This window comes from Microtus pennsylvanicus, chromosome 6 (assembly GCF_037038515.1).
Source record: "Microtus pennsylvanicus isolate mMicPen1 chromosome 6, mMicPen1.hap1, whole genome shotgun sequence".
Lineage (NCBI taxonomy): Eukaryota > Metazoa > Chordata > Mammalia > Rodentia > Cricetidae > Microtus > Microtus pennsylvanicus.
This window is the reverse complement of record NC_134584.1, coordinates 4,958,718-4,982,557: the sequence shown is the minus strand read 5'-3', so window position 1 is coordinate 4,982,557 and position 23,840 is coordinate 4,958,718. Positions and strand designations below refer to the sequence as shown.

The window sequence follows — 23,840 nt, the reverse complement described above, 5'->3', positions numbered from 1 at the left end:
GAGTTATTGCTGACCTTTTCCTCACCCTTCCATTGTGTATAAAATCACAGCAAAATAACAAACGACTTTATAAGCAACAGAATTTTTCTGAAACAAACCCCAAGGTGAGCTAAAATCTTCCTCAAAATTTATTTCTTTGGAAACTAAGAGGAAGGAGCCACTCACAATTAGCAGTGGAGAAGCCCTCACTTTTGAAATGTGTGTTCCCCCATTTCAAGCAGCTTTGTGATGGCACCAAGAGCACTGTTGGGGGGCTGCACATCTTAAAAGCTGACTGGGTGAGGTTGGGAGTGCCTGCTTGCACACACAAGCTCCAGTCCTGTGTTAGACCTGGGTGTCTAATCATAAGGCAGCTTCTTTTATTCCAAGGGACCAGATCTCCCTTCCTGAGAAATTCCTTAGGTAATTACCTAGAAACTGTCTTCTGAGCCGGGGAAGGAAGGACAAAGTAAGTCCCCAGAGTTACCCTCAGGCCGGATCAAACACACAAACACACGTGACGAGAGGCATGTGGCTCGCGTCTGGCATGTACGTGTTCCGCTCACTCACTGGAAGTGAGCACTGGAGCATCACTGCACTGGAAGCAGATGCTTCCAGAAGGGGCCTGTTATAGTGGGTGTGAGCAGGTGACAATGGCTTCAGATGCTGGAGGCAGAGCTCTGTCAGCCCTAAGGCCACCAGAAATCCCTCTGTCTCATTAGGGTGTCCACAGATCCACATGGGCTCTGCACCCAGGCTCTGCCCCCAGTCCCCTGAGGCCTCTGGCAGAGTGGAAACGAATCAGAATTGATTTGAACAAGGACTCCTGATTCACAGTAAAGCAGAAATGTGTGTGTGTGTGTGTGTGTGTGTGTGTGTGTGTGTGTGTGTGTGACAACTGAAAGAATCTAGAGTTCTGTAGCATCACAGCAAGCCTGCTCCTCCAGGCTTCTGGAAACTGTGAGATCACTGCACGAGCGTGGCTTTTCCCGTGGTTACCGCACATTATGCATTGGTATCTAGTACTGCTCCCTCATAAGTATCAATTGCGCTTAACTCCCATGTGTTAAACTCCTAGTCTGATTACCACAAAGTCCGTCTCCCATTGAGGTAAGACCTATCCAATAATCCCATTAAAGAAGCCTGCTCCTTCCGTTATAGGTGGAATGAATGGGGTTCACAGTAATAGTTTATTTTAATTTTAAAAATGTATACGCAGGCACAGCTTCAAAGGAGACATAGCTGTTAACGGAAGCTTCCCTTCCTTTGCATTTCCAGCCTTTGAGTTGGGCTAAAAGGGAAGGTTTCCTACCTTATGTGTGTGTGTGTGGTCTTCAAGTTCACCATGTGAGTGAGCAAACCTTCCTGCCCATGCCTGAGAAATGGGGGGACCAAAAGTAGGCACTGAGAGGTTAGGCTACAGCCATAGTTAGTCCAAGCCAGAACCCCAGAGTCTGGTAGAAGGGGGGCTCGGGCTGGGAGACAAAAGCAGACTGGTGTCCTTAGATTACAAAGTCCAGAGACAAAATAGCAGCTTCCTTCTGCCTGTAGATCTGCGAGAAGAGAAAGACACAGAGAGAGAGAGAGAGAGAGAGAGAGAGAGAGAGAGAGAGAGAGAGAGAGAGAGAGGGAGGGAGGGAGGGAGGGAGGGAGGGAGGGAGGGAGGGAGGGAGGGAGAGAGAGAGAGAGAGAGAGAGAGAGAGAGAGAGAGAAAGAGAGAGAGAGAGAGAGAAAGAACTCCCTACACCTGGGCCTGCTTGCTGGGTCTAGGCTGGGTTTTGGATGAATCATTAAAGGAACACCTGTTCCTTATGTCCTAGGGTCTGAGCCCACAGGTCTCTATGGATACCTGGGGGTAGGAATATCCTGCAAGCCCAGTGCCAGGATCTGGACCTAAGTATTCTGGGTACCACTGACTTTGTTCTATAGGAGGGTGAGACAGATCAATACAGCCCATCCAGGGCCCAGCCAGGGAGATTAGACATGAAACAAGGCAGGAAAAGCCCGGCAGCAGACAGGTAGAAATGAGTGTCATGGTGGGCTTTAGATTGACCAGACCAGGGCAGGGTACCCGAGCGTATTAAAATTGATGTTCCTGGAGAGACTGTCATCAGGGCCACTGCTCCCTGTCTTGGCCTTCAGGCACGAGCCGCCATGGCTTCCAAGAAGGGCTAATTTTCACCCAGAATCCATTGTGGCAATGGTGAGTGAGCACAGAGCCTAGCTCTGTACTGTCCGAGGCAGGGTACGGGCAGGGCACAGGAGAATTAGGAGGCCAAGCATCGTGCCCTTTGCAAGGACAGCACACATATCCTCTAGGCTTAGGGTGAGCTGGAGATGTTATCACTTGTCCTGTTATAACCTGCCACCTGCGGAAGGGGGCCATCTCCTGGAGTCACGCAAAACCTTCTCCGGGGTCCTCAGAGGCGGCAAATGTAGTGAGAACCAGCAGAGCAGCGCCAGGTCATGGGAAGTCCTCAGCAGAGAGTCCACCCTTTCTTGCCTGATGGAATCAGGGAGAGGTGTTAGGAAGTCCCTTTTGCCCTGGAGACTCTTAAAATAAAAAACACTCTAAAGTACCCCAGAGCAAGGACAGGGAGCTCACGAATGAGCTAGCTCTCAGGGAAAAGTCGGAGGTCATCAGAACAGAGGGCCTACCTAGAGGACAGCACGGTGGGGGAAGGAGATGCCCTAACAGAGGACTCGGTAGAGAGCTCAAGAGGCAGAGGGAGTGGGGAGAAGCCTGGCTCGGGGACCTGAGTGGCCACAGTGTGAGGACAGCCTGGGAACAGTGCTGACAAAATGTCCCTGAAAGCCTGACCAGCTTGTGGGCTCAAGGGGCCCAACTATGGCGGCTTTTGCAGAGGGAGAGTAAGAGGAGGCCCAAAGATCTCCCACCAGCAGAGCTGGCTCGGCCCAGAACGCCATCCCTGGAGGCCTTTAGATTGTCATCCGTCACCCATTGCCCCTGTGAAGGAATGCATGGGGCTGATAGATATGGGGCTGCAGAGGAGGGGTGGCTTAGAGTCCTCTGCTAAGAGAAGTGGGCCAGGCACTGCCCCCAGTGCTGTGTTAACACCACTATCAAAGGGAGCGGGCAAATCAGTACTGTGTGCTCAAAGCCTGCCTGCGGCTCAAAGAAACTAGCCTGGCTCAGGCGCCGGCGTCTGTCCTGGAATGTCCCCTCACTGGCTATTACCTTCCCCACAAACACATTCTGCCTGCCATTTATCTTCCTCGGAGGTGGAAAAGGATTTCACCCGCAGGTGGGAGGAAACAGCCTTGCAGATAAAAGGAGGAAACTTCAAACTGTACATTTCTTGTGTTGATAAAAGGTAGTAGAGACCAAAATTACTGGAGCAGGGCCCCAGGGAACAATGGTCTCTCCGGCACAGCATTCCATTTTCATTTAAAAAAATTTAATTTAATTCAATTAATAAGCATTTTGATCACCACACCCCCAAAATCTCTATATTTCAGTGTATATTCTTTTTTTAAAAAGAGCTAAAATTAACTGTTCTACTTACAAATTAAATGAGCCTTGTAAATAATTACTCTTACCAAAAAAATACATCTTAAAATAAAGGGGGAACTCCAGGTCTCTTTTAAGACACTTGCGAGGGACACTTTCCTGTGTTGCTGGCAGCGAAGACAGCAGCTTCAGGTAATTCTGTGACCAAAGGACAGCAGAGGCCCTTAAAGCACAAAGAAACCACCCAAGCATCCAGAGCACTGAGCCTCACAACAGCAGCAACAGGGCCTTTATTCGGAGCCTGGTAACATCACAGAGGCTCCCACGGTTAGGCACAGCTGCAGACAGGTTCTCCCCAGGCCCCCAGCCTCCCTATAGGACTCGAGAACGTGCCTGTGTCTTGCCCAGAAGTTGGAACTGGTGGAAAATTATGAAAACTATACGAATAAAAGAAGAGGTTTCTGAACTGCTGCATTTTGATGATGCCACATTTTACCCTCATTTACAGAAATGGCGAGGCTGCACGGTGCAGCTTTCGTTCTGATTTTCCAGCCCCTATCCTGTGGCAGCTGCATCCTCTTCAGCCTGCCAGCTGAGCTGCAACCTTCCCCTGCGCACTGACCGATTGGTAGTCCCCATAAACAGCTCCAGATGATGCAGCAGTGGACCAGAATGCTTTGTCTGGAAAGGCAGAGGGGCCAGGGATGTGGCCAGCTTTATCTCCTTCTGCTCATCACTGGAAAAGTCAGGATCGTAGGAGATTGTCTGCCAATCCCTCCACCTGTTTCTGACCAGGTAAACTGACTTTCTGCGGGGCTTATGCTGCTCTTCAGATTCTTTGGGTGGGGGGTACCCACCCCACCCAGGGCAAAGCTCTGTTCCTTTTAATAACAAAGACAAGGGCTACAAATGCTCACTTGAAGGGAGTTTTCCTCTTATGATGACATCATCATACTCTGCTCACCCTCATTTTAATGATACTGTGAAATTTCATTTTTAATTACCTGAGCAGAAAGGTTTTGACTCCATCCAAATGCTCTTGGCCACAGAAGCATCAGCGCTCCCGACCAATTACCCACATTTCCATCTTACTTATTGCAAATGTGACCTTTCGTTAGAATTTGATTGTGAGCCTCCTGCTGTGAGCGGTGGCCACGTCTTGGAGGCCCGTTCTCTCTGCCTCCTGACTGCTGTTACTGCTAATCCCCTTTGATGGCTGGAGGACAGGCGAGTGGAACTCACAGGCTGGTGGCACAGGGAGCCTGGGCTGCCTGGTCTCCCAGACAATCCCACATCCATAGCAGAGACAGAACCAAGGAGTGGGTCTCCAGCCTGTGTATGGAGCGAGTATTCTCCTGTATGTGGCTCTAGAACTTCCTCAGCCTCTGAGGACACACAGGTGGGGTGGCGAGCCCGTCACCGACACCCACATTTGACACCGGACTTTGGGGAGGTCTGGAGACTGGGAAACTTGGGAAAAGCAGGATTGTGGTTGCCAGGCAGGGTCCTTTTGTTGCAAGGAACACTTCAGCGCTTTAAAACCTGAGTCTGAGGGGTACAAGCCACATGTACCCCTCATGTGGTGTAGGGACAGGCCTTTCCAGAGGAGGAGAATGGCATCAGGAGCTGAGGCCCAAAGGGAGGACAAGTCTTCTTCTGACACCAATCAAAGGAGACTTGAAGAATAGGGAGCCAGCCTTCTGTGGTAAGGTTGGCTAGGGCTGGGACAGGCAGGGTCTCAGAACACTGTGTGAGACCTGAGGTAGCTGTTGAGAAACAGCTGAGCCCCACATGCTTTCTTCCAGCTCACAGATCAGAACCAAGTTCCTTTCTATGTCGGAAGCTGGAAGATGATGGGAACCTAGAATTGTGGCAGGAAGTGCTGCTGCCTCTGGCCTGGGAGATACCAGGTGCTCCTGCTAATGCCCATGGACAAGAAGAGGGCCTCTCAAGCTTATCTCCCAGAAAGTGACTACAGCAATATGTCCCTGACTGGTCCCGTGGCCCATGAGGCTCAAGGGCAGAGGTGGAGAAGTTGCCTGATATAGGGTGATGTCCATCAGTGAACGATCCCAGGGTCTCTGGTCGGGGTGAAGATACCGGGTAATAGAGCAAGCTGTAGGCTGTCAGGTGACAGCCACAATTACAAACAAGACCCGCACAGTCAGGGAATCCAAGACCCGGTCACAAAGGCAAAAGGTCCACCTTGGGGTCTGTGAGTCTCATCAGGCATCCTAGGCCCAAAAATGTCCAGAGTTCTCAGAGTTTGCCAGACGGTGGAGGCGGACAGGAGGATGAGAAGCAGAGGGCAGCCATGCTGTGAGTGATGAGAATGGTGGTCAGTGGTGGTGGTGGGTAGATGGGAGGAGACGCCAAAGCCAGGAGCAGGGACACTAGGGTACATAGCAGGGATGGATAACCCTAAGAGCGGTCTCCTCCAGAATCCTTCCCTGAGTCAGCTGCTTCTGCCCTGGGTTGCCATTCTTGATTGCAAGGCTGTGGACCCAGGAAGGCAGGTGGGAGGCACCGTAGCACCAGGAAAGACTTGTTTCTGGTGAAGGTTCATATGGCCCTGGAGTCAATTTCACTGTGAACTGTCTTATGTAGGTGACGCTCACATGTGTGCAAAGGAAGCATCCTGCACCTCAGTCAACTAAATTAAGAGAAGCATCCACACTGCAGTGGTACTGATGAGGGAGGCTCCTCCCCTTACCCCCACTACACCCTCCACACATACACACACACAATCACTCACAGAGTCAGGGAGAGTCAGCAGCAACTGACAGGCTCTGCACACCACACTGCAACAACCCTGCCCAGGACAGGTTCCTGCATACAGCTTCCTGCCAGAGTAGGAACTTTAGCTGGTAAGCCACAGCTACATGGCGATACTCAGATTAATAGAAATGGGTTAAATTAAGATGTAAGAGTTAGCCAATAAGAAGCTAGAGCTAATGGGCCAAGCAGTGTTTTAAATAATATATTTTCTGTGTGATTATTTTGGTTCTGGGTGGCCGGAAACTAACAAGGGGCCTCCTTCCAACATTCTATAACCCCAAAAGCAAAACATTAAGTAACAAAAGGAGTAAGCATGGGCTCTTCACCAGAACCAGCAGTTCTACTGCGGGACATCTACCTAAAGGAACTGAGGACAGGGAAGAGATCCTGTCCACCCAAAGTCACAGCAGCATCCTTCATGGACACACACAGTGCAGTAACCAAGTAGCCAACGAAGGATGACAGGCAGGTAAACCACAGGCAGGCTGCAGAGAATCATTTCACCTTGAAAAGAGAGGTGTTCTGACTCTTGCCCCAACACGCTGGTCCTGGAAGACATTGTGTCCCATGGGATTAGCTAGTTGTAAGACACGAACACTGTGAATGACTTCTCTGAAGTCTGTGGAGTCGGGAGACTCATGGAAACACAAGGTACAGTTGGGGTACCAGGGGTCAGGAAAGGAAGGGAGATTCAAATCTCTTGGTGACAGAGAATGTTCTGGTGTTGACAGTGGTAACAGTTGTACACTGTGTCCAGAGTGTCATGAGAGTTAACATGCAAAGATGGTTACAGGGTGAACTCTGGGGCTGGACTGTAGCTCAGTCTGGACTCTGTCTCAGCCTGGACTCTAGCTCAGCCTGGACTCTAGCCCGTGTTTGCCTGGCATGCACAAGGCACTCGGTTCAATACTCAGAACCCTAGAATAAATGTTTAAATGGTGAACTTCATGTATATATTTTATCATAGTTCAAAAAGTGATATAACTCATGTAGCTTGGTCTGTCTGAGGGCCACTGGCAGTGGGACCAGTATCTTTCCCTGGTGTGTGAGTGAGCATTTTGGAGCCCACTTCCTATGGTGAGATGCTATGTTCAGCCTTAATGCAGGAGGATGGGGGACTTGGTCCTCCCTCAACTTACTGTGCCAGGCTTTGTTGACTTCCCATGGGAGGCCTTACCCTATGGGATGAGTGCTTGGGGGGGGGAGGGGTGGACTGGGAGGGAGGCTGGGGTGGGCAGGAGAGAGAACTGTAGTTGGAATGTAAAATGAAAGAAAAAATAAAAATAAAAAAGTGATTTAACAACCCAAACTATTGAATATGTAATTTAAATGTTGTCTTACCAGCCATGGAGAATAGCAGCTGGGATGAAGTCCTTCCGGCTTCTGAAGGGCCACATGCCCACCCAATACAGTTCTTCCACAGCCTTCCTTCACTTCTGCTTCCAGATCTTCTGTAGGAACTCAGCCCTGCCCAACCTGAAGCCATTCCTGACACTCCTCAGAGACTTCTCACCTGTAAAGGAAGCTCTGAGTTACCTGGACTCCCAAAGGTTCAGAGTAGCAGCCCGAGCTGTCTTGAACTCCCCACCCTGACTGAATCCACAGACATTCCACAGACAGACTCAGATTTGCAAGTCCTCTGGTGGGCAGGTCCAGTCATGGGTCCCGCCTGTCTACTGCCTGACCTGTTTGTCTGCCTTTGGCCAAACCTCAGGTGGGACCACTGACCTTGATGCACCCTGCACGCAGTGCCCAATAGGCTACCCTGGCTGGCAGGTGCAAATGCAGCCAGTGCAGTGGAACCAACAGGTGGGGCTCACCATAGAAGTTGAGCAGGGTACCGGTCTGGAAAGACCCAGGATGAACTCAGTTTGCCTTTGACCACTAGGGTTTGAATGGCAACTCAGTCAGTGAGGCCCATGTCTCAAAGATGCTGTTCTATTCTGCTCCTAAGAGCTTGTTCTTTTTTCCCTGGTCTCAAGCTCCACAAGGTTGAATTGGAAGACTCTGAGTCACTGTCTAAGAAAACAGCCTTTAAAGCATCCACACTGAGGAACCATCATTCTGTATCAATCCGAGGGCAACTAGGGTTGTTCTGAAATCACAACCTCTTTGTGTGTCATGATGGACAACCACTGACCACAGACTTGGGAAAGAGCCCCAAGGAAGAGCCAAGCTTCACCTCCCGCAGAGAAGTCAATCCTAGAAAAGCCAGGGCAGCCTCCCAGGGCCATTCTTGAGACTCTATTCTCACAGGTCCCTCTAGGTCCCAATGTCCCCTCCTAACACCATATAAGAATAAGGATTCCAACATGAAACTGGGTATTGGAACACATGAACAGTTTTACTTGGTGTAGCAGTGTTGCTGGGTTGATGTGGGCGCCCAATGGAGCGAGCGCAGTTTCAACACTCCATCAGCCATGACTCAGACATCCTGAGAGCAAGCCTGGAAAACAGAGCCCACATCCAACAACAGCTGTTATTAGCATTCATAGGCAGAGAATGCACTGGGAGGCCACATGCAGTGGGTAAGGGAGGGGAGATGACCAGTGTGGTCAGCTGCCCTTGAAGGCTACTCCTGAAGTGTGCCCTCCTCCTGTCGACTGGCCATACGTTCTGAATTCTGAATGTGCCAAAGTCTTGTGAGCAAGGCAATGAGAAGGCTTCGGCATGGGCTGGGAGTCCCCGTCCTCGAGCTGATCTGGCGGAATGTGTCTGTCTCGCTTTGCTTCCTTCTAGCTTCGACACAGTAATCCCAAGAGCAGAGCCTCGGCGTGGAGATTAAGTTGTTAAGAAGCATGGGGACACCTCATTCATATTTCACAAGACTTAGTGCATTTAGAGCACGATTGACTGGAATTTAATTGGGTTAGACATTATCAGTTTAAACTTTAAATAACTGCACAAAAATGAAATTTAAAATCCCCCGTGTCTAGTGGATTAACACTGTAATACTAGATTGGCCCCTGAGGAGAGGGGAGGTGAGTGTGACCACAGGGCGACTATGCTAGAACTCTCAGCCTTCACTCTCATGAGCTGTTTTCCACCTAAGTGGCCAGCAGGGCTTGCCAGCAAGCAGTCACAGGGGTCTGCAGCTCACCTGAGCACCTTCTTGGTGCACTAACAGGCCACCTTCATGGCAATCTAGATGATTAGGTGCTTGGAGCTTAGAGGCTGGGACGATACAGGTGCCAGGGGTCTCAGCATCTGCCTCCTCTGCAGAGGAAGCTGCTGCCCAGACACCAAGCTGGACAGCTCTCAGTTGGGGGGGGGGGATAGGGCACTGCTCAGAGGTGAAAACTCAAACACTGGCACATTCTGCATGTGAAGGGTCTTCATTTTCCTTAGGTTTGTCATGTTACAGGAGGGGCCTTGTTCCCCTTGACCTTCAGACATCCTCCCAAATATCTGCCACTGTTCCCAAAAACAGTGTCATTTGTACAATCTGGGCCTCTGCACTGTGTCAGGTGTGGACATCTCCAGGGGCTTGGACCCAACACCCCAGGCCCTAGGGTCCCTGTTTCTAAGGCCAGAAGGATAGCTGTGCACTACTGCCCTCTGGTGGGCAGGCAGGGGCCATCCTTGACCTACTCAGGGAAATGGGGCCAACTACTCTGTGCAGAGACCAATGGGGAAAGATCACAGTGTGTTCCTGGGAGCCTGGCAATAGGGCCACCCACAGACACTCTGTGGAAAACATTAGTACACATTCCAGTCTTTTCACTGTATCCCATGACTGATGATTATTTTCCAGAACATTCTGCCTGGTGGTAGAAGGGGATAGGCCTCAGGACCAAAGCTGGAGAGCTCAGGGACATCCAAAGCATCCTGCTCAGCATGCACCTCACATCTTGGAGTGTATTCCTGTGATCTCAGATGCTGCCCCTTGTCCAGGGCTGGGGCCTCCTATCTAGGAGCTGGAAGCTGCTGTGCTGACAACAGAGCTCGTCACTTACCCACCAGGACCTGTCCTTATCCTCTGCAGAGCCCTGGGAAACCCTGATGTTTAAGTGTCCTGGAGTTTATCTCTCTTATAGTCCTGAAATTATTTTTCATTTCTAATACTGCCACCACCACCATCCCACACAGGGCGGTACATGCTCGACCCTGAGACAGTGAGTTGGGGGTGAAGGTAACCATCCATGGCTGCAGCTCAGCTAGGGGGTTGCCAGGAGTGTTCACCCAGATGCCTTCTGAGCTGGGGTGAACACGATCCTCCACAGAAAGCACCTGCGATTCAGACTTAGAAACTAACAGGTCAAGAAGATGGAGGGGTAGTTACACAAGGCCACTGGGAGCCTCACAGAGCTCCCAACTTCTCCAGTTCCAGTGTTAACAGGGGATCACTCCCCTGAGTCCTGGCCTCCTCTCTTCCTTCCTTCTTCCTTTCCTAGTGCCTCAGCTTCATCTCTGAATAACTTCCAGGATGTTCATGCCCATCCTGGCAGGCTGGGAAGCACACATAGTTGGGAGCCCTGGGCAGTGCATGAGCTGGGGTAGGGACTGTCATGCCATCAGGCAAGGTCAGGTGGGGCTCTTGGCCAACTACTAACTGTCTTGCAAGATCCCAGGGTACTGTCACTACTCACGGAGGGATTCACCCTGTTTATCCATTCCAGCCCCAGGATAGACATGAGGCTGGGTGACCCCTGGAGTATCGGAGCCCAGTTCCCAGGGCGAGGCTGGCATCTGGACATGGTGGAGCCTCACAACTGTGCCTGTTGCTCTCGGGCATGGGTTCAGGTGAGGTTATGTAGATGTGTGCAGATACCCCAGGAGTTATGAACAGCCACACAGATGCAGCCCAACGTGGCCTTGCTGACCCTGCCCCTTCCCAACCCTGCTGTGGGCGAACGAGTAGTCTGAGTGTGCCTTGGCCTGCGCCCCCTTTCTAGGAAGAACCAATTCACCAAAAGTGTCCTGCTTGCTACCAGCCTGTTGATGTTGTGCCAGATGAGAAGCTCTGCTTGGTAACCAACCAAGAATGGCTTCTAACATGAAGGCCACTTCCATACCCTTCTTCCACCTCGGAAGTCCTGCCACCTGGGTACAGGCTGGGTCCTGACAGGAGGTGAAAAGTCAGCAGCCCACTCTGGAAGACTCAAGCTTTGCTTTGCCTTGCCTTGCCCGACATGTAGTACTGATGCTTAGGGTAAATTAATACCCCCTTAGATTGGCTAGGGTTTAAAAAATGCCAGGAAATGCTGGCGTGAGTACAGGGAAAGATAAATACTTATTCACTGCTGGTACAAACTGGTGCAGCCACTATGGAAATCAGTATGGAAGTTCCTCAAAAAGCTAGAAATAGATCTCCCATATGATCCTCGTGTATCACTCTTGGGCATATTCCCGAAGGACTCTATCCTACTACAGATACCTCCTCACCCATGTTCACTGCTGCTCTACTCACAAAAGCCTGGAAATGGAAACAGCCTATGTGTCCTTCGATTGATGAATGGATAATGAGAAAGTGATGCATTTGCATAATGAGATTTTACTCAGCTGTAAAGAAAAAATGAAATTATAAAATTCACAGGTAAATGGATGGTGCTAAAAACAATCATCCCGGGTGAGGTAATGCAGACATATGTGGATGCTAGCTTCAAATCTACACATATGTGTTTAAAGTGGAGTACCCATAGGAGCCAAGAAAACTGTAAGGGGCCCTGTAGGGGATGAGGCAAGATTTCAAGGGATGAGGGATAGAACACAGGTGGTGTGAGGTGGGGAATAATGGAGGAGGAATCCCTAAGTGGGGTAGGGGGTTGGAGGCCAGGTATGGTGGTTTGAATAGGATTGGGCACCATAGCCTCACACATTCGAATCAGAGAGCGGCACTGCTTGAGAGAGATGAGGTGTGGCTTGTTGGAGTGGATGTGGTCTTACTGGAGGAAGTGTCACTGGGGATGGACGGGCTTTGCAGTTTCAAAAGTCCAAGCCGTTCCCAGAGTCTCTCTTCCTGCTGCCCAAGGAACTGGAAGTAGAATGCTCAGTCACTTCTCCTCTGGCACATCTGCCTGTGTGCTGCCATGCTCCCCGCCACAACAATAGACTAAAACTGTAAGCAACTCCTAATTAAATGCTCTTTTATAGGAGTTGCCGCCAGGCAGTGGTGGTGCACGCCTTTGATCCCAGCACTCAGGAGGCAGAGGTAGGCAGACCTCTGTGGCCTTGAGGTCAGCCAGGTCTACAGAGCAAGTTCCAGGACAGCCAGGACTGTTACACAGCAATAAAACACTGACTAAGACACCAGAGTAGAGAATAGAATGTAAGAAAGAAAAATTAATACTTAAAGACTGTATAAGCTTCCTAAACGCACATATACCCACACACACACACACACACACAACCGAGAGAGTTCGAATGGAATTACCTCATAATGTGAGATGGAGATACCTCTTCCAGACACTGTAGATAACAAATAAAAACCCTACTGTCAGGTATGGATCACCTCCTTTCAAGTTCTTGTCCACGGGGTCTTATAACAATTTGCAAATATTACAGGTTATTACCACTGCTCTTGATGATTCTACAGAACTTGATGGTAAGAAAGACCCTGCTGCTGAAGACACCACATACTTGAGTCAACAGCGCACAGAAATCAAGCTGGTACTCACCCGGAAGCTTCATCCCTACTCGATAGCTTCCATGGTGCTAAAAGGTGCTAGGCACACTGCCAGGGGAGAAAGTAATCAAGAATCGTATCCACCTGTGAATCCCGTAAATCCTGTGACTGGGCAGGTGATGCCCCTGGTACACTAGCGGCACAGCGTTATGGGAGCAATCAACTACTTTCTGGTTGGATTTAAGGTCCACTACACGGTAAGGAACTCATGCCTGGCTCCATTAACTGGGCCAAGAACCTGAGGTTGAGTAGGTCATAGACCATAGGAGAAACCCTACTTTTCTTCTTCTTCTGATAAACTGGCATAGTATTGAATTACTCCCAAGTTCTTATCTTTATACCCATAGATTAGTACATCTCTCAACCCTCATTACAGAAGCTACTGTTTGCAGTGGACGGCAATCAACACTGAGACCCACAACTGTCAGTATGCAGAGCACAAGAGACTTCAGGAGTCTCAGTCCTACATGGGACGGCTACATCACACTTCTCACCTCAGAGATCCTCAAGGGAGAGGGCTCAGGAAGATTCTAAGAGTCAGAGGTTGGGGGCAACTTTAGTGAAATAGTTTTCCAGATGGGGTGGGATGATTGCACACATGACCTCATCACGGCGGTGACTACATACCCAAGGCCCACACCAGATCAGCGTGGATGGGGGAGGTTGTCACAGAGCCCCACTCCCCACCGCAGTCAAGGAGCTGCTAGGAATTGATGGAGGAGAGACAGTTTTCTTCAGGGATATGGCCTCGGAGAAGCTCTCCACATTCCAGCAGGTGGTCCCACACCCACACACACACAGGCAGCTCTAAATGGGCTCAGTGGGTTTAAAAAGAGTACATAAAGTCGGGAGGGAAAATTAGAAGGAAATGAGAGAAAAACTTGAGGGTAGATAATCACAACACGTGGGATGCATGTATGAAAGTCTCAAGCAATAAAAAAAAACCATGACTCAGTGGGATACAGTTTCACTTTATTTAAAGAATCTGCTATGGTTTTAAAATTCAGTATTGCTAGCCACATCTATGTAGTTCCTCCAGTATTGGGGGTATTTTGTAGCTGGCGGTGATGGTTGAACACAAGCAGATACATGCATTCAAGTGCAATTACTGCCAATCTCAAGAGGACAGCAGACGACTCAAATACTCCAGGGCTAAGCCTCACTTGGTGACTGCAGCAGGGCACGGCGGGATGCAGAAGTCTACGAGAGGTTCACCAGAAGCTGCAGCCACTTCTCTCATCACCATGGACCACAGTATGGACACAGCGAACTGACACCAGTATGCGGACGGAACATGGGGATTTTTCTCTTCTCTAAAACTTTTAGTAATATTTTTCTGTGTAAATCTTTTCATTGGAACAGTATTTTCATTTGACATGTATACTATCAAAATTTCAAAAAGTATACAAAAGACAGTCAAAACTTCACTCCCAGAATTTTCTAGCCACCATCCTAATAAAAAATATCTGTAAATGAAAGCATACATGGCCCACGAGGATGCAAAGCTTTTTTCTGAACACTCATTTGTGCACACATTCTAACCAACTGTACTGTTTATATGCCTTTGTGTCATTGAATTAGCAAAGGAATCTAATCAGGACAGTTTTATATGATTGGCCCATTGTCAATAGTCCTCCACAAATAGCCTTTTATGTAAGTCTTCATACTTAGCCATCATAACTCAAGATAAATTCCAAATTAAAACCTTCTGCCCATTCAGGTATATAACTCACAATGCAGTCTGATGCCAGTTCGCTACAGAGACGGGATCCATGTCTTCTCACACCGCTGGTCTGTTTTTCTCTGTGCCTTCACTACTTCCCTCATGCTAACCTTTCATGTCAACTGATGTCATGCAAGACCAGAAACTGGTTTTGCCATGTGAGCTTCCAACATTTCCTCCAGCTTGCATGTGACTTTTCTGTCTTGAAAAGAAGTAAAGTTCTGATGTGTCATCTCGGGCTTGAGCCACTGGTCCCACACGTGTGAGGACATTTTCCTCTGTCTAGTAACCCTGAAGTCTGATCTATCAGATGTGAGAACAGCTGCTGGCCACCGCTTTCAGATTCCAGCGACTTGGAGTCAAACTGCCTGAGTCAGAAGTTCCTGTTCTGAGGGAGGACATTCATTCTTTGCACACATGCTCACTCTAACACCCTGCCTGTGTGTTGGCTAGGAGCTGGCATGTAGTCTCAGCAAGCCCTCTCACTGACCAAACTTTGGGATTATGTGGGTTGCCCTAGGGTGCTCATACAATCAGTTCACAGACCTCAGTCTGTGTGTATGACCATGATAGTCTCAAAACAGCACATTCCATGGACATGGCAGGGAATATTTAAAAACCTACTAGTGGGGATGCCGGCCCTTGACCTCTAGTGGCCTTGGCACCCAAAGGAACAGGACAGCCGACACTGCAAAGCTTTTCCTGGACTAAATGATTAGGGTTCAGGCAGAGCAAAAGAACCTCGACCAGTGCAAACATTTTTCTGGGGCCCCCCACCTCCTCCCTCGGGAGCGACCACATCCTTGTGAACGCCTTTCCAGCCAGCTGCTGTTATTGGTGCCATACTGCTGCATCAGAACCCTGGGTTAATTATGCAGCACACCTTTCACTGGGCCTGTAACCGTAAATGCCTTCCAACAGGGTCTGAAGCCGCTCTGCTGGGGGAAGGATGAGAGGGAGGACCCTGACCTGAGGTGAGGGTACAGCTCTGCCAGAGACTGAGGCCACCCAGACTTGGTCACATGGTGGAGGCATACAAGGCGGAAGTGATTCTCTCCTCTCACTGCTCCTTCACTTGGCCATTTCTCTGGTCAGCCCACATGAGAAGAATTGAGGAAGTGCCTGGTACCCACATGCAGCAGCCAGCACTAGAGGGGTAGCCGCTCCAGAAGCGAAGCTGCTCCTGCCCTGGTTTGCTACATGAGCTCTCACTGTGAAAGAAACAAACACCTCACTGTCCATGATGGTAGCATCTTTTATTCATAAGAAGGGACACCGTTCACAGAGCAGTGACGTCACACCTAAACACCTCACGTGGAGACAGGTATTGCACCGGTGTCAGAGGACCAGGTCAGCCACACTAATGATGGTGCTGCTTGAACTGCAGGCCACAGTAACCACATGTCCCCGTTTTTGTTTCTTTGTCCTGAAAAGATTCAAAAGGAATTATCTCATACTTTTATATTTTACCTCAAATCCCAATTAGACAGCACACTGAAGGCCAGGCTGAACTTGAAGTACAGTGTCAACCAGAAATGCCTGTGCAAACACGAGGCAGAGACTGAACCTCGGGCTGTGGCTGTTATCTGGGCTCACCCCATGCATGGTGAGGACACTCGGAGAGCCAGGGCAGGTGGATGGGAGGGAAGGTGAGCATCAAGAAACAGCAGGCTGCTTAGCTCCATACCAAATTTATGTACACTTTGGGGTGGCCCAGGGCACCACCACCGCCATCGCAGGCTATGATCCGATGGTCCACCTCATTCACAGGCTGCTCTGCTATCAAATCGATGGCAAAGTTCTCATTCACCTGAGATGAGGAGAGGGGAGAAACACAAACAAGATCTTCATAATTTCATACAAGTTATGTGTATCCAAATCCAAATCCACAAAGTCAATAGAATGTCACTCAAAATGAGCACTATGGTCCTTTAAACTAAACACAGGTAGGTACATACCATGCACTCTTGTAATGGAAGATAATCCTAAACTTCAGACTTGGAACACGGTCAATTCCCCCTTGGATTCAGGAACTGCTGAGACTTGGGGTCGTTCTGTGTCACCTGCTTTGTCTCTTATCCTTTCTCCCGACAGGCATCCACACTTCTCCCAAACCCAACAGAGTTCAGATGGTCACACGGCCTGGGCCGTGTCATGTGCATTTCCTAAGAATGTGACTTCAAGTAACAATACTGTATCATCTGTCTCCCACATGAAACACGGTGTAACAGCACCACAGGCTTGTCCAGAAGACAGAAGCCCCATCCCATACCACTGTTTCCCCAGGCCCAGGGATGTATGAGGCTATGGTGGCTCTATGCTGGGGACTATGTCCCTGTGCGCCTCCTCACCCTGTTTCTCTATGTAACTAGAGTTTTCTTGAGTTTGATTCTCAGTCACTCACTGCTGGGGTCATGTGCCCTTCTGCAGCTCCATGTCTGTCAATTCCAGATGTCCCCCCAACATAGTTTGTCTGTGTTCACAAGGTGAACATCCGAAGTTTTTCACCATGCTCACTATTCATAAACAAATCAACAGTACTGGACCACTGGAGACCAGAGGGCCCCAGAGAATCCACCCACGAAAGAGCAGGGCCTGGTGTTCTATGAACACGTCACTCCTTTATGGACAGTGGTTTAACCGGGTCCTACTCTTCTGAGGTCAGTTTATGAGCAGGGGTCAGAGGCACTGTCACTAATGACGCTTACGATGTCCTTCATCAACTCATTACCCTGCCCTCTGGTCACTCTCGACCAGGTCGATTACTGAGTAGTGACTGACGTGACTAGTGTCTCTTACCAGCTAGGACTTCTACTCACTAGTGGACACCGACCAAGCTGACTACCAGGGCAGAACCAAGTGGCCACTTCCTGATCATGCTGTGCACTTTCAGCAAGAGCTTACTTCTGCCCACTTGAAAAATTCCCTGTAACTAGTGTATTTCCAGTGCGCCTGCATGTCCACAGCATGTATTTCCCGGAGACGGTTCCTGTGTACTGGGCACAAACAGACTGGAACCATGCCTATCCTCTATGAAGCTGGCCACCATTCAGAAACATCACTTACCTGCTCAGTCCTGGGGTGTCCTAGAACTGTCCCCTCACGACTGATACAGGACCTAACACACCTGAGCATATCAGTTAAAGGATTTACTGTCATTTCTACGTGTGATTCTGTTGTCATGATCATGTGCTGAAGATCAGGATGTTCTAAGACTTACATGTTCTGGCAAATTTAGAACAATTAACATCATATTCAATACTTGTTTCCAGACTACCTGGATAGTGGGACCACATGCTGACAGAACAGAGCAAGGCCATTCTGTGTGTCTCAACATTACCTCGGCTCACCACTGAGGACAGGGGAAGCCCAGCAAATGGGGAGAGGGAACCATTACACTATTCCTGCCCACTTCACTGCTTCCTTATGGTTCAAAATGACTCAAACATCCAAGCATCGAACCCATAGGGGCAAAGCCCAGAGACTGGCAGTGCTATGGCTATATCAGACTGCCTCACAGCTCACTTTCAGACAGAGAAGAGGTGGCAGTACTCCAAAACAGCACCCTAGAACCCCAACATGTAGAGTGGTAATACTCCACAACTGCACCCTAGAACCCCAACATGTAGGGTGGCAATACTTCAAAGCTGCACCCCAGAACCCCAACATCTAGGGTGGTAATACTCCAAAACTGCACCCCAGAACCCCAACATATAGGGTGGCAATACTCCAAAACTACACCCTAGAACCCCAACATGTAGAGTGGTAATACTCCACAACTGCACCCTAGAACCCCAACATGTAGGGTGGTAATACTCCAAAACTGCACCCCAGAACCCCAACATATAGGGTGGCAATACTCCAAAACTGCACCCCAGAACCCCAACATCTAGGGTGGTAACACTCCAAAAGTGCACACTAGAACCCCAACATCTAGGGTGGTAATATTCCCAACTGCAGCCGGGAGCCCCAATATCTAGGGTGGTAATACTCCAAAACTACACCCTAGAACCCCAACATGTAGGGTGGCAATACTCCAAAGCTGCACCCTGGAGCCCCAACATCTAGGGTGGTAATATTCCAAACTGCACCCTGGAGCCCCACTATCTATACATGCACACAGAAAACTACACAATATCTGAGGGCTGCAATCTGTTCTGACTGTGTACACATGACCTCTAAGCACACGAGGCCCACGAGCAGGATTCTGTCCTCCCTTCTTCAGCAGTTTTTTGAAGCCATGGAGGGTGATCAGCCACTTCTGAAGCGATTTTGGCTATGAGCATGGAAGGTCTGTGCCACGACTCAGCTTCCTAAATGTGCCACCCAGCATCTCCCATCTTGAACCTCAGCAGAACAGCCTTAAGGTCCACCAAGAAAGCCATTCACTTCCTGAACCGGAGGCTGTTCGGTCCCTGCACTCCCTGGGGTATAGACAGGGAATGGGGGAGTGTGAAGCTTGGTGTGAGGTCTCCAAATCTGACTCAGAAAGGAGTGCAGGGGAGACACCACTGCTATAGAAACAGGATGCTGGCTCCTCTCCTCAGATGCCTGAAACCCACACTCAGAAACAGGCATGTCTGGAAAAGGCTGGATATCCTGAGGGCACATTATGGATTATAGATTACTCCTTGGTAAGTCTCTACTTTGAGGTTCAGCTCTGTAAACACTATGGAAGACACTGGAAATGGTGGCACGCTGCAGCAAAAAGATATCAGACATCTTCTCCAGCAGTGATTCCAAGGTTCCCATATACAGTTGTCCATGAACACAGGAAGAAAGTTCCCCATGAGCACACTCCACTGTGATCAGTCCCTCTGACAGTTAGGCAGCTCCTTGACACCAGCACCTAGAACAGCTAGGGAAAGCTGTCTGTTCTACGTACCCCGTGCACCCCGTGTGGGAAAAGCAGCGACCATTCGAATGGAGCCCCGTGGTGTAAGTCCTGAGTCTGTGAGGTAACAGCATGTCACAAAGGCTGCACTAACAAACGCTCAGGAATTCATCAAGGCAGTTGCGAAGCCTGGCCGTCAGCTGGGAAGGACAGCTGACACCTCCACGCTGGTGACTGACAAGTGCCTGCCCTCCTGTCATTTAATCACCACTCCAGGGCACCCTGACCTCCCAGGATTAACATCTGCTTCTTAGAACTTGGTTCAAGGCAGGAATACAAAGAGCCCGGTCGTAAGCACTCCAACCACATGCCAAATCTGCACTGTGTTCAACCAGGCCCTGCCCGCTTCAGGCCCCGGGAGAACTGTCAAGGGCTTGTCACGGTGCCTCGACCGTCCAACACTGTGAAGTGTGTCCTTTACACAGGGTGAGTTAAAACTCAAGAGCCACCATTTCTTTTCTTCTCGATGGCCAGCTGGCCTAGCCAAGGTTCATTTGTCTACGATCTGGTTTCCTACAGAAAATACATTCCTTTATTTCAAACCAAGACCGAATTATCAAAGATAAAGCAGGATACTATGAAATACATCTAGATTGATGCACCACTGAAGCAGTGACCCAGGTGACTATCCCAGGCTGTGAGATGTAGGCTCCATGGAGAGAAGGTGTCAGTGTAAAATAAACTCAAAGATTGTTCAATTATGATTCAGACAATGTATGTACACATGTGTGCGGCCTGTAAACCACAGGCATACCTGGAGTAGTGCCTACGGCAGCCTCCATCTTATATATACAACATCCACCTTGGTCCTGGGCTGCTGAAACTTCCCGTTGCCTTGGAGAAAAGCTGCAACCATTGGCCCCAGGTGGGGGTTATGAATTTATAACCAATACCTCTGAAATCCTGACTTATAACCAGAATTTATGATAGGTTACAGCCTTCTAAACTCAGAGGAGAGTATGTCCCTTACGAAGTCTGCTTCTCAACCTTGACAACAGAAAATCAGCACGTACCTGAGCACAGCAGACCCCATCTCCAGGTGTCCTATACTCCACCCAACTGCTTAGTTTCAAACTGCAAGTGACACCACTTTCCAAGGGTGAGGCAGAGGCAGTTAAGTGAAGCAAGGGCTCCATGGCACTTTCCGTGCTGTCCTTGTCTGTGACCACTGGGTGGCCACCAGACCCAGAGGTGAAGAGCTGAGCTCCGGAGGGAGAAGCACACCAGCCTGGTAGCCCAGAATATGACACCAGTAACACCCAAAAGTCCTCAACTGTGGAGCACAGAATTATCTATCCTCAGCACGTGCCTGACAATCACATAACCAAGTGCTCTGCCTCCTCTTCATTCAGGGATTGCAAGGTACACCTGCCCCAGCTCACTGGACCTGACTTCTGGCCTTTCTTACAGGACAAGGACAGGTGGTACAGATGCAGCATCCTCTCAGGATGACCACGCATCACAGACCTAGACCCTGGTCCTTTGTCATGCCAGCCAGGATTCTCCTGAGCGCTTCCTACCCTTCTTATAGATCTGGTCTAACCGCCCAGCATCCTGTTACCCACAATCCTCACACAAAAATCCAGATACAGCCAACCCTAGCAGCAGTCATACTGGTACGAACTAAATGACCTTTCCCTGTGTGGGGAACTGAACCTACCCAAGTTATTCTGGGAGAACATAGCACGGTCTATTTGATGAAAACTATAAAAAGTATTACCTCAATAAGTCATCAGAACAGTAAATTTTAATGGTGTGGCTTCTTTTAATGTAAGAGGTCCTGTGCCGGCTAGTTTTACGTCAACTTGACATATGTTTGGGTCATCTGTGAAGAACGACTCAATCGAGAAAACGCCCTGATAGGACTGGCCTGCAGGCAGGTCTGTGGAGGCATTTTCTTGATGACTGATATGGAAGGGCCCAGCTCACTGTGAGCAGTGCCACCTCTAGACTGACTGGTGGTCCTGGGTGCCCAAAGAAAACAGGCTGAGCATACCAAGCCAGTAGGCAGCATTCCTCCATGGTTTCTTTCAGCTCCTACCCTGACTTCCCTCAGGAATGTGATCTGAGAGTTACAGAGTGAAATGAACCCTTTCCTCCCCAAGCTGCTTTGGGTCATGGTGTTTTGTCACAGCAATAGAACCACCAGGACAGGTACCAGACTGAAAACAAGATGACGCTTCGGACACCTGAACTACTGTCACAGGATGCTGTGCATTCTGAGGGGGGCGGGGAGTTTACACAATTTACATTTAGGGCCCTGGGTCTCTATGATGCTTAGGATCTGGCACACACTAAATACCAGCTCCACGAGAAGCCTGGGACCAGTCAATACTTCAGATTTGAGAATATTTGCTTAGACATGAGCCACTTCAAAGATGGGTCCAAGTACAAACGCGAAAACCACTTGTTTCTTATATAGTGTTTGAAGGTATTTATATGTGTACCGTCACTGCGCCTGTGTTTTCATTACAGCCCACCCCCAGACAGGTGCAGAATTCGCTTCACTTACTTCTTTCTGACGATCTACAAACCGAATCCTCCTGTAGTCTTTTTCATCATAAACCTGTAAAAGGGAAAAAAAATCTATTACTTTTACAATTGAATTCTGAGTGACGTCACTTAATATTGATCCCAAACACTACAGGACAATGTTCCCTGTGGCCTATAGCCTTTGATGAGAAGACCCACCAAGAGGCAGCGTATTTGTACTGAAGGAATCCCCGCGGGAATGACGGCCAGGAGTGCACACTGAAGACAAGCCCCTGCCTTCAGACAGCCTACTCCAAAAGGCGACATTTCAGGAGACAGTGCTCCTTTCCGCCGCCTCCTCCTGATTGTTTGTTCGCCATTATATTGAGCGCTAGGGTTGCTTTATACCCTGTTGCTAAAACGTGGACCTCAATACAAAGATACGACTCAAAGAACGAGTGAACACCGACTCCCGGCCGGGGGTCACAGCTGCAGTCAGAGCGGGGCTGCGGGCTGCACCCCAAGGTGAGCCCAGCAAGGGCTGCGCGCGCGCCTAGTAGAAGCACACCTTGCTAGGCGCCCCGCCACCGTCAGTCTCGGGCTCCAGGCGCGGCGGCGGCGGCCGTTACCTGGCCGGTGTGCGTGATCTTCTCCCCGCTCGACGACACTCGCACCCCGAAACCCCGCGCAGCCCTGGGGAGAGCCAGCAGCCGACGGAAGGTCAACGCCGCCGCCATCTTCCCGGTGACCTCTGACCCCGCGCGGCGTACGAAGCGCCTACGCAGGCGCACAGGCTAGCGGGACTGCGCTGGAGGAACTTATTTCGCCCTGTGGTGAAGTGGAGTCCCTAGGCCGGCGGATTCTGCTCCTGCGCTTTTATGGCGATGGAGCAAATGCAACATTTCAATGTTATTTATTGAATAAATAGATTGTTCAGCAGAAGACACAGGACATGCACTCAGCTTTCCTGGTCTTGTGTGTTGGGACTGGAAAGGGAGCCTTCTGAGCATTTTTTGCAGCACGGAGCTAATAAATAAAGTTTCCAGTTAGACTGCAAGCGATTTTACCCAGCTTGGAAAACCAGCCTTGAAAAGCTCCAAGTAGAGAGATCAGATGCAAAACGCCCTCTGTAACTTTGGAGAGCGTGTTGGCTCCCCTGTCTCACGTGAATCTGAGCCAGAACGTCATACACTGTCAGACCTCAGAGTGAGCAACTTTGCTCGGATGTGGACAGGATGGAGGGAGACCCCAGACGCAGAGCAGGGGTGGGCCACTAATTCCAAGAAAGTGTCAGAAATTAGTATGAGCTTGGGATTCCTCAGCCAGGGTTGGAGACTGATGACCTGGCTCTTTCTGTGCTTAGTGAGTCTAAAACAAGTGAAGATGACCAGAAAGGGCAGAAAGACACAGGACACACACACACACACACACACACACACACACACACACACGCACGCACGCACGCACGCACGCACGCACGCACGCGCGCGCCTTACAAACCTGAAAGTTGCCCCAACAAATGTGGACCTGAATTACCCAGGCTAGCCTTAAGCTATGTAACCCAGGCTAGCCTTAAGCTCTGTAACCCAGGCTAGCCTAGTGCTCACCACCTTCCTGCCTTAGACTTCAGACTGCTGGTATTTCAGGCTTACGTCACCATGCCCCGTTCTGCAGATTCGTCTTTCTCCCTCTTTTTAAAGGATTTATTTCCTTTTATTGTACGTGTCTGAGTGTGTGTATCTATGTCTGGCCATGTGTGTGGGTGCCTGGTACCAGAAAGAAGGCTCAGGATCTCCTGAAAGTGGAGTTACAGATGGTTTGAGCCGCTGTGTGGGTTCTGGGAACAGAATGATGGTCTTCTGCCAGAGCAAACAAACGATCTTAAACCGCTAAGCCA

The 23,840-nt window shown here is 49.6% G+C and overlaps 1 protein-coding gene across 2 annotated transcripts; it reads right to left on the bottom strand.

The window, feature by feature from the left end:
• Positions 1–15,812: 15,812 nt before the first annotated feature.
• Positions 15,813–22,729, bottom strand: Ndufs6 (NADH:ubiquinone oxidoreductase subunit S6). 2 transcript variants are annotated; one of them, XM_075975716.1, is made up of 4 exons: positions 22,573–22,729; positions 21,984–22,037; positions 16,265–16,387; positions 15,813–15,996 (listed from the first exon to the last, which is right to left on the bottom strand). In XM_075975716.1, the coding sequence occupies exons 1-4, from the start codon at positions 22,678–22,680 to the stop codon at positions 15,916–15,918; spliced, it is 366 nt and encodes a 121-aa protein (XP_075831831.1). In that variant the 5' UTR covers positions 22,681–22,729; the 3' UTR covers positions 15,813–15,915. The 2 variants fall into 2 exon arrangements, with proteins under 2 accessions (XP_075831831.1, XP_075831830.1); XM_075975715.1 differs by having other exon boundaries at positions 15,813–16,003; positions 22,573–22,728.
• Between the last annotated feature and the right edge of the window lie 1,111 nt (positions 22,730–23,840).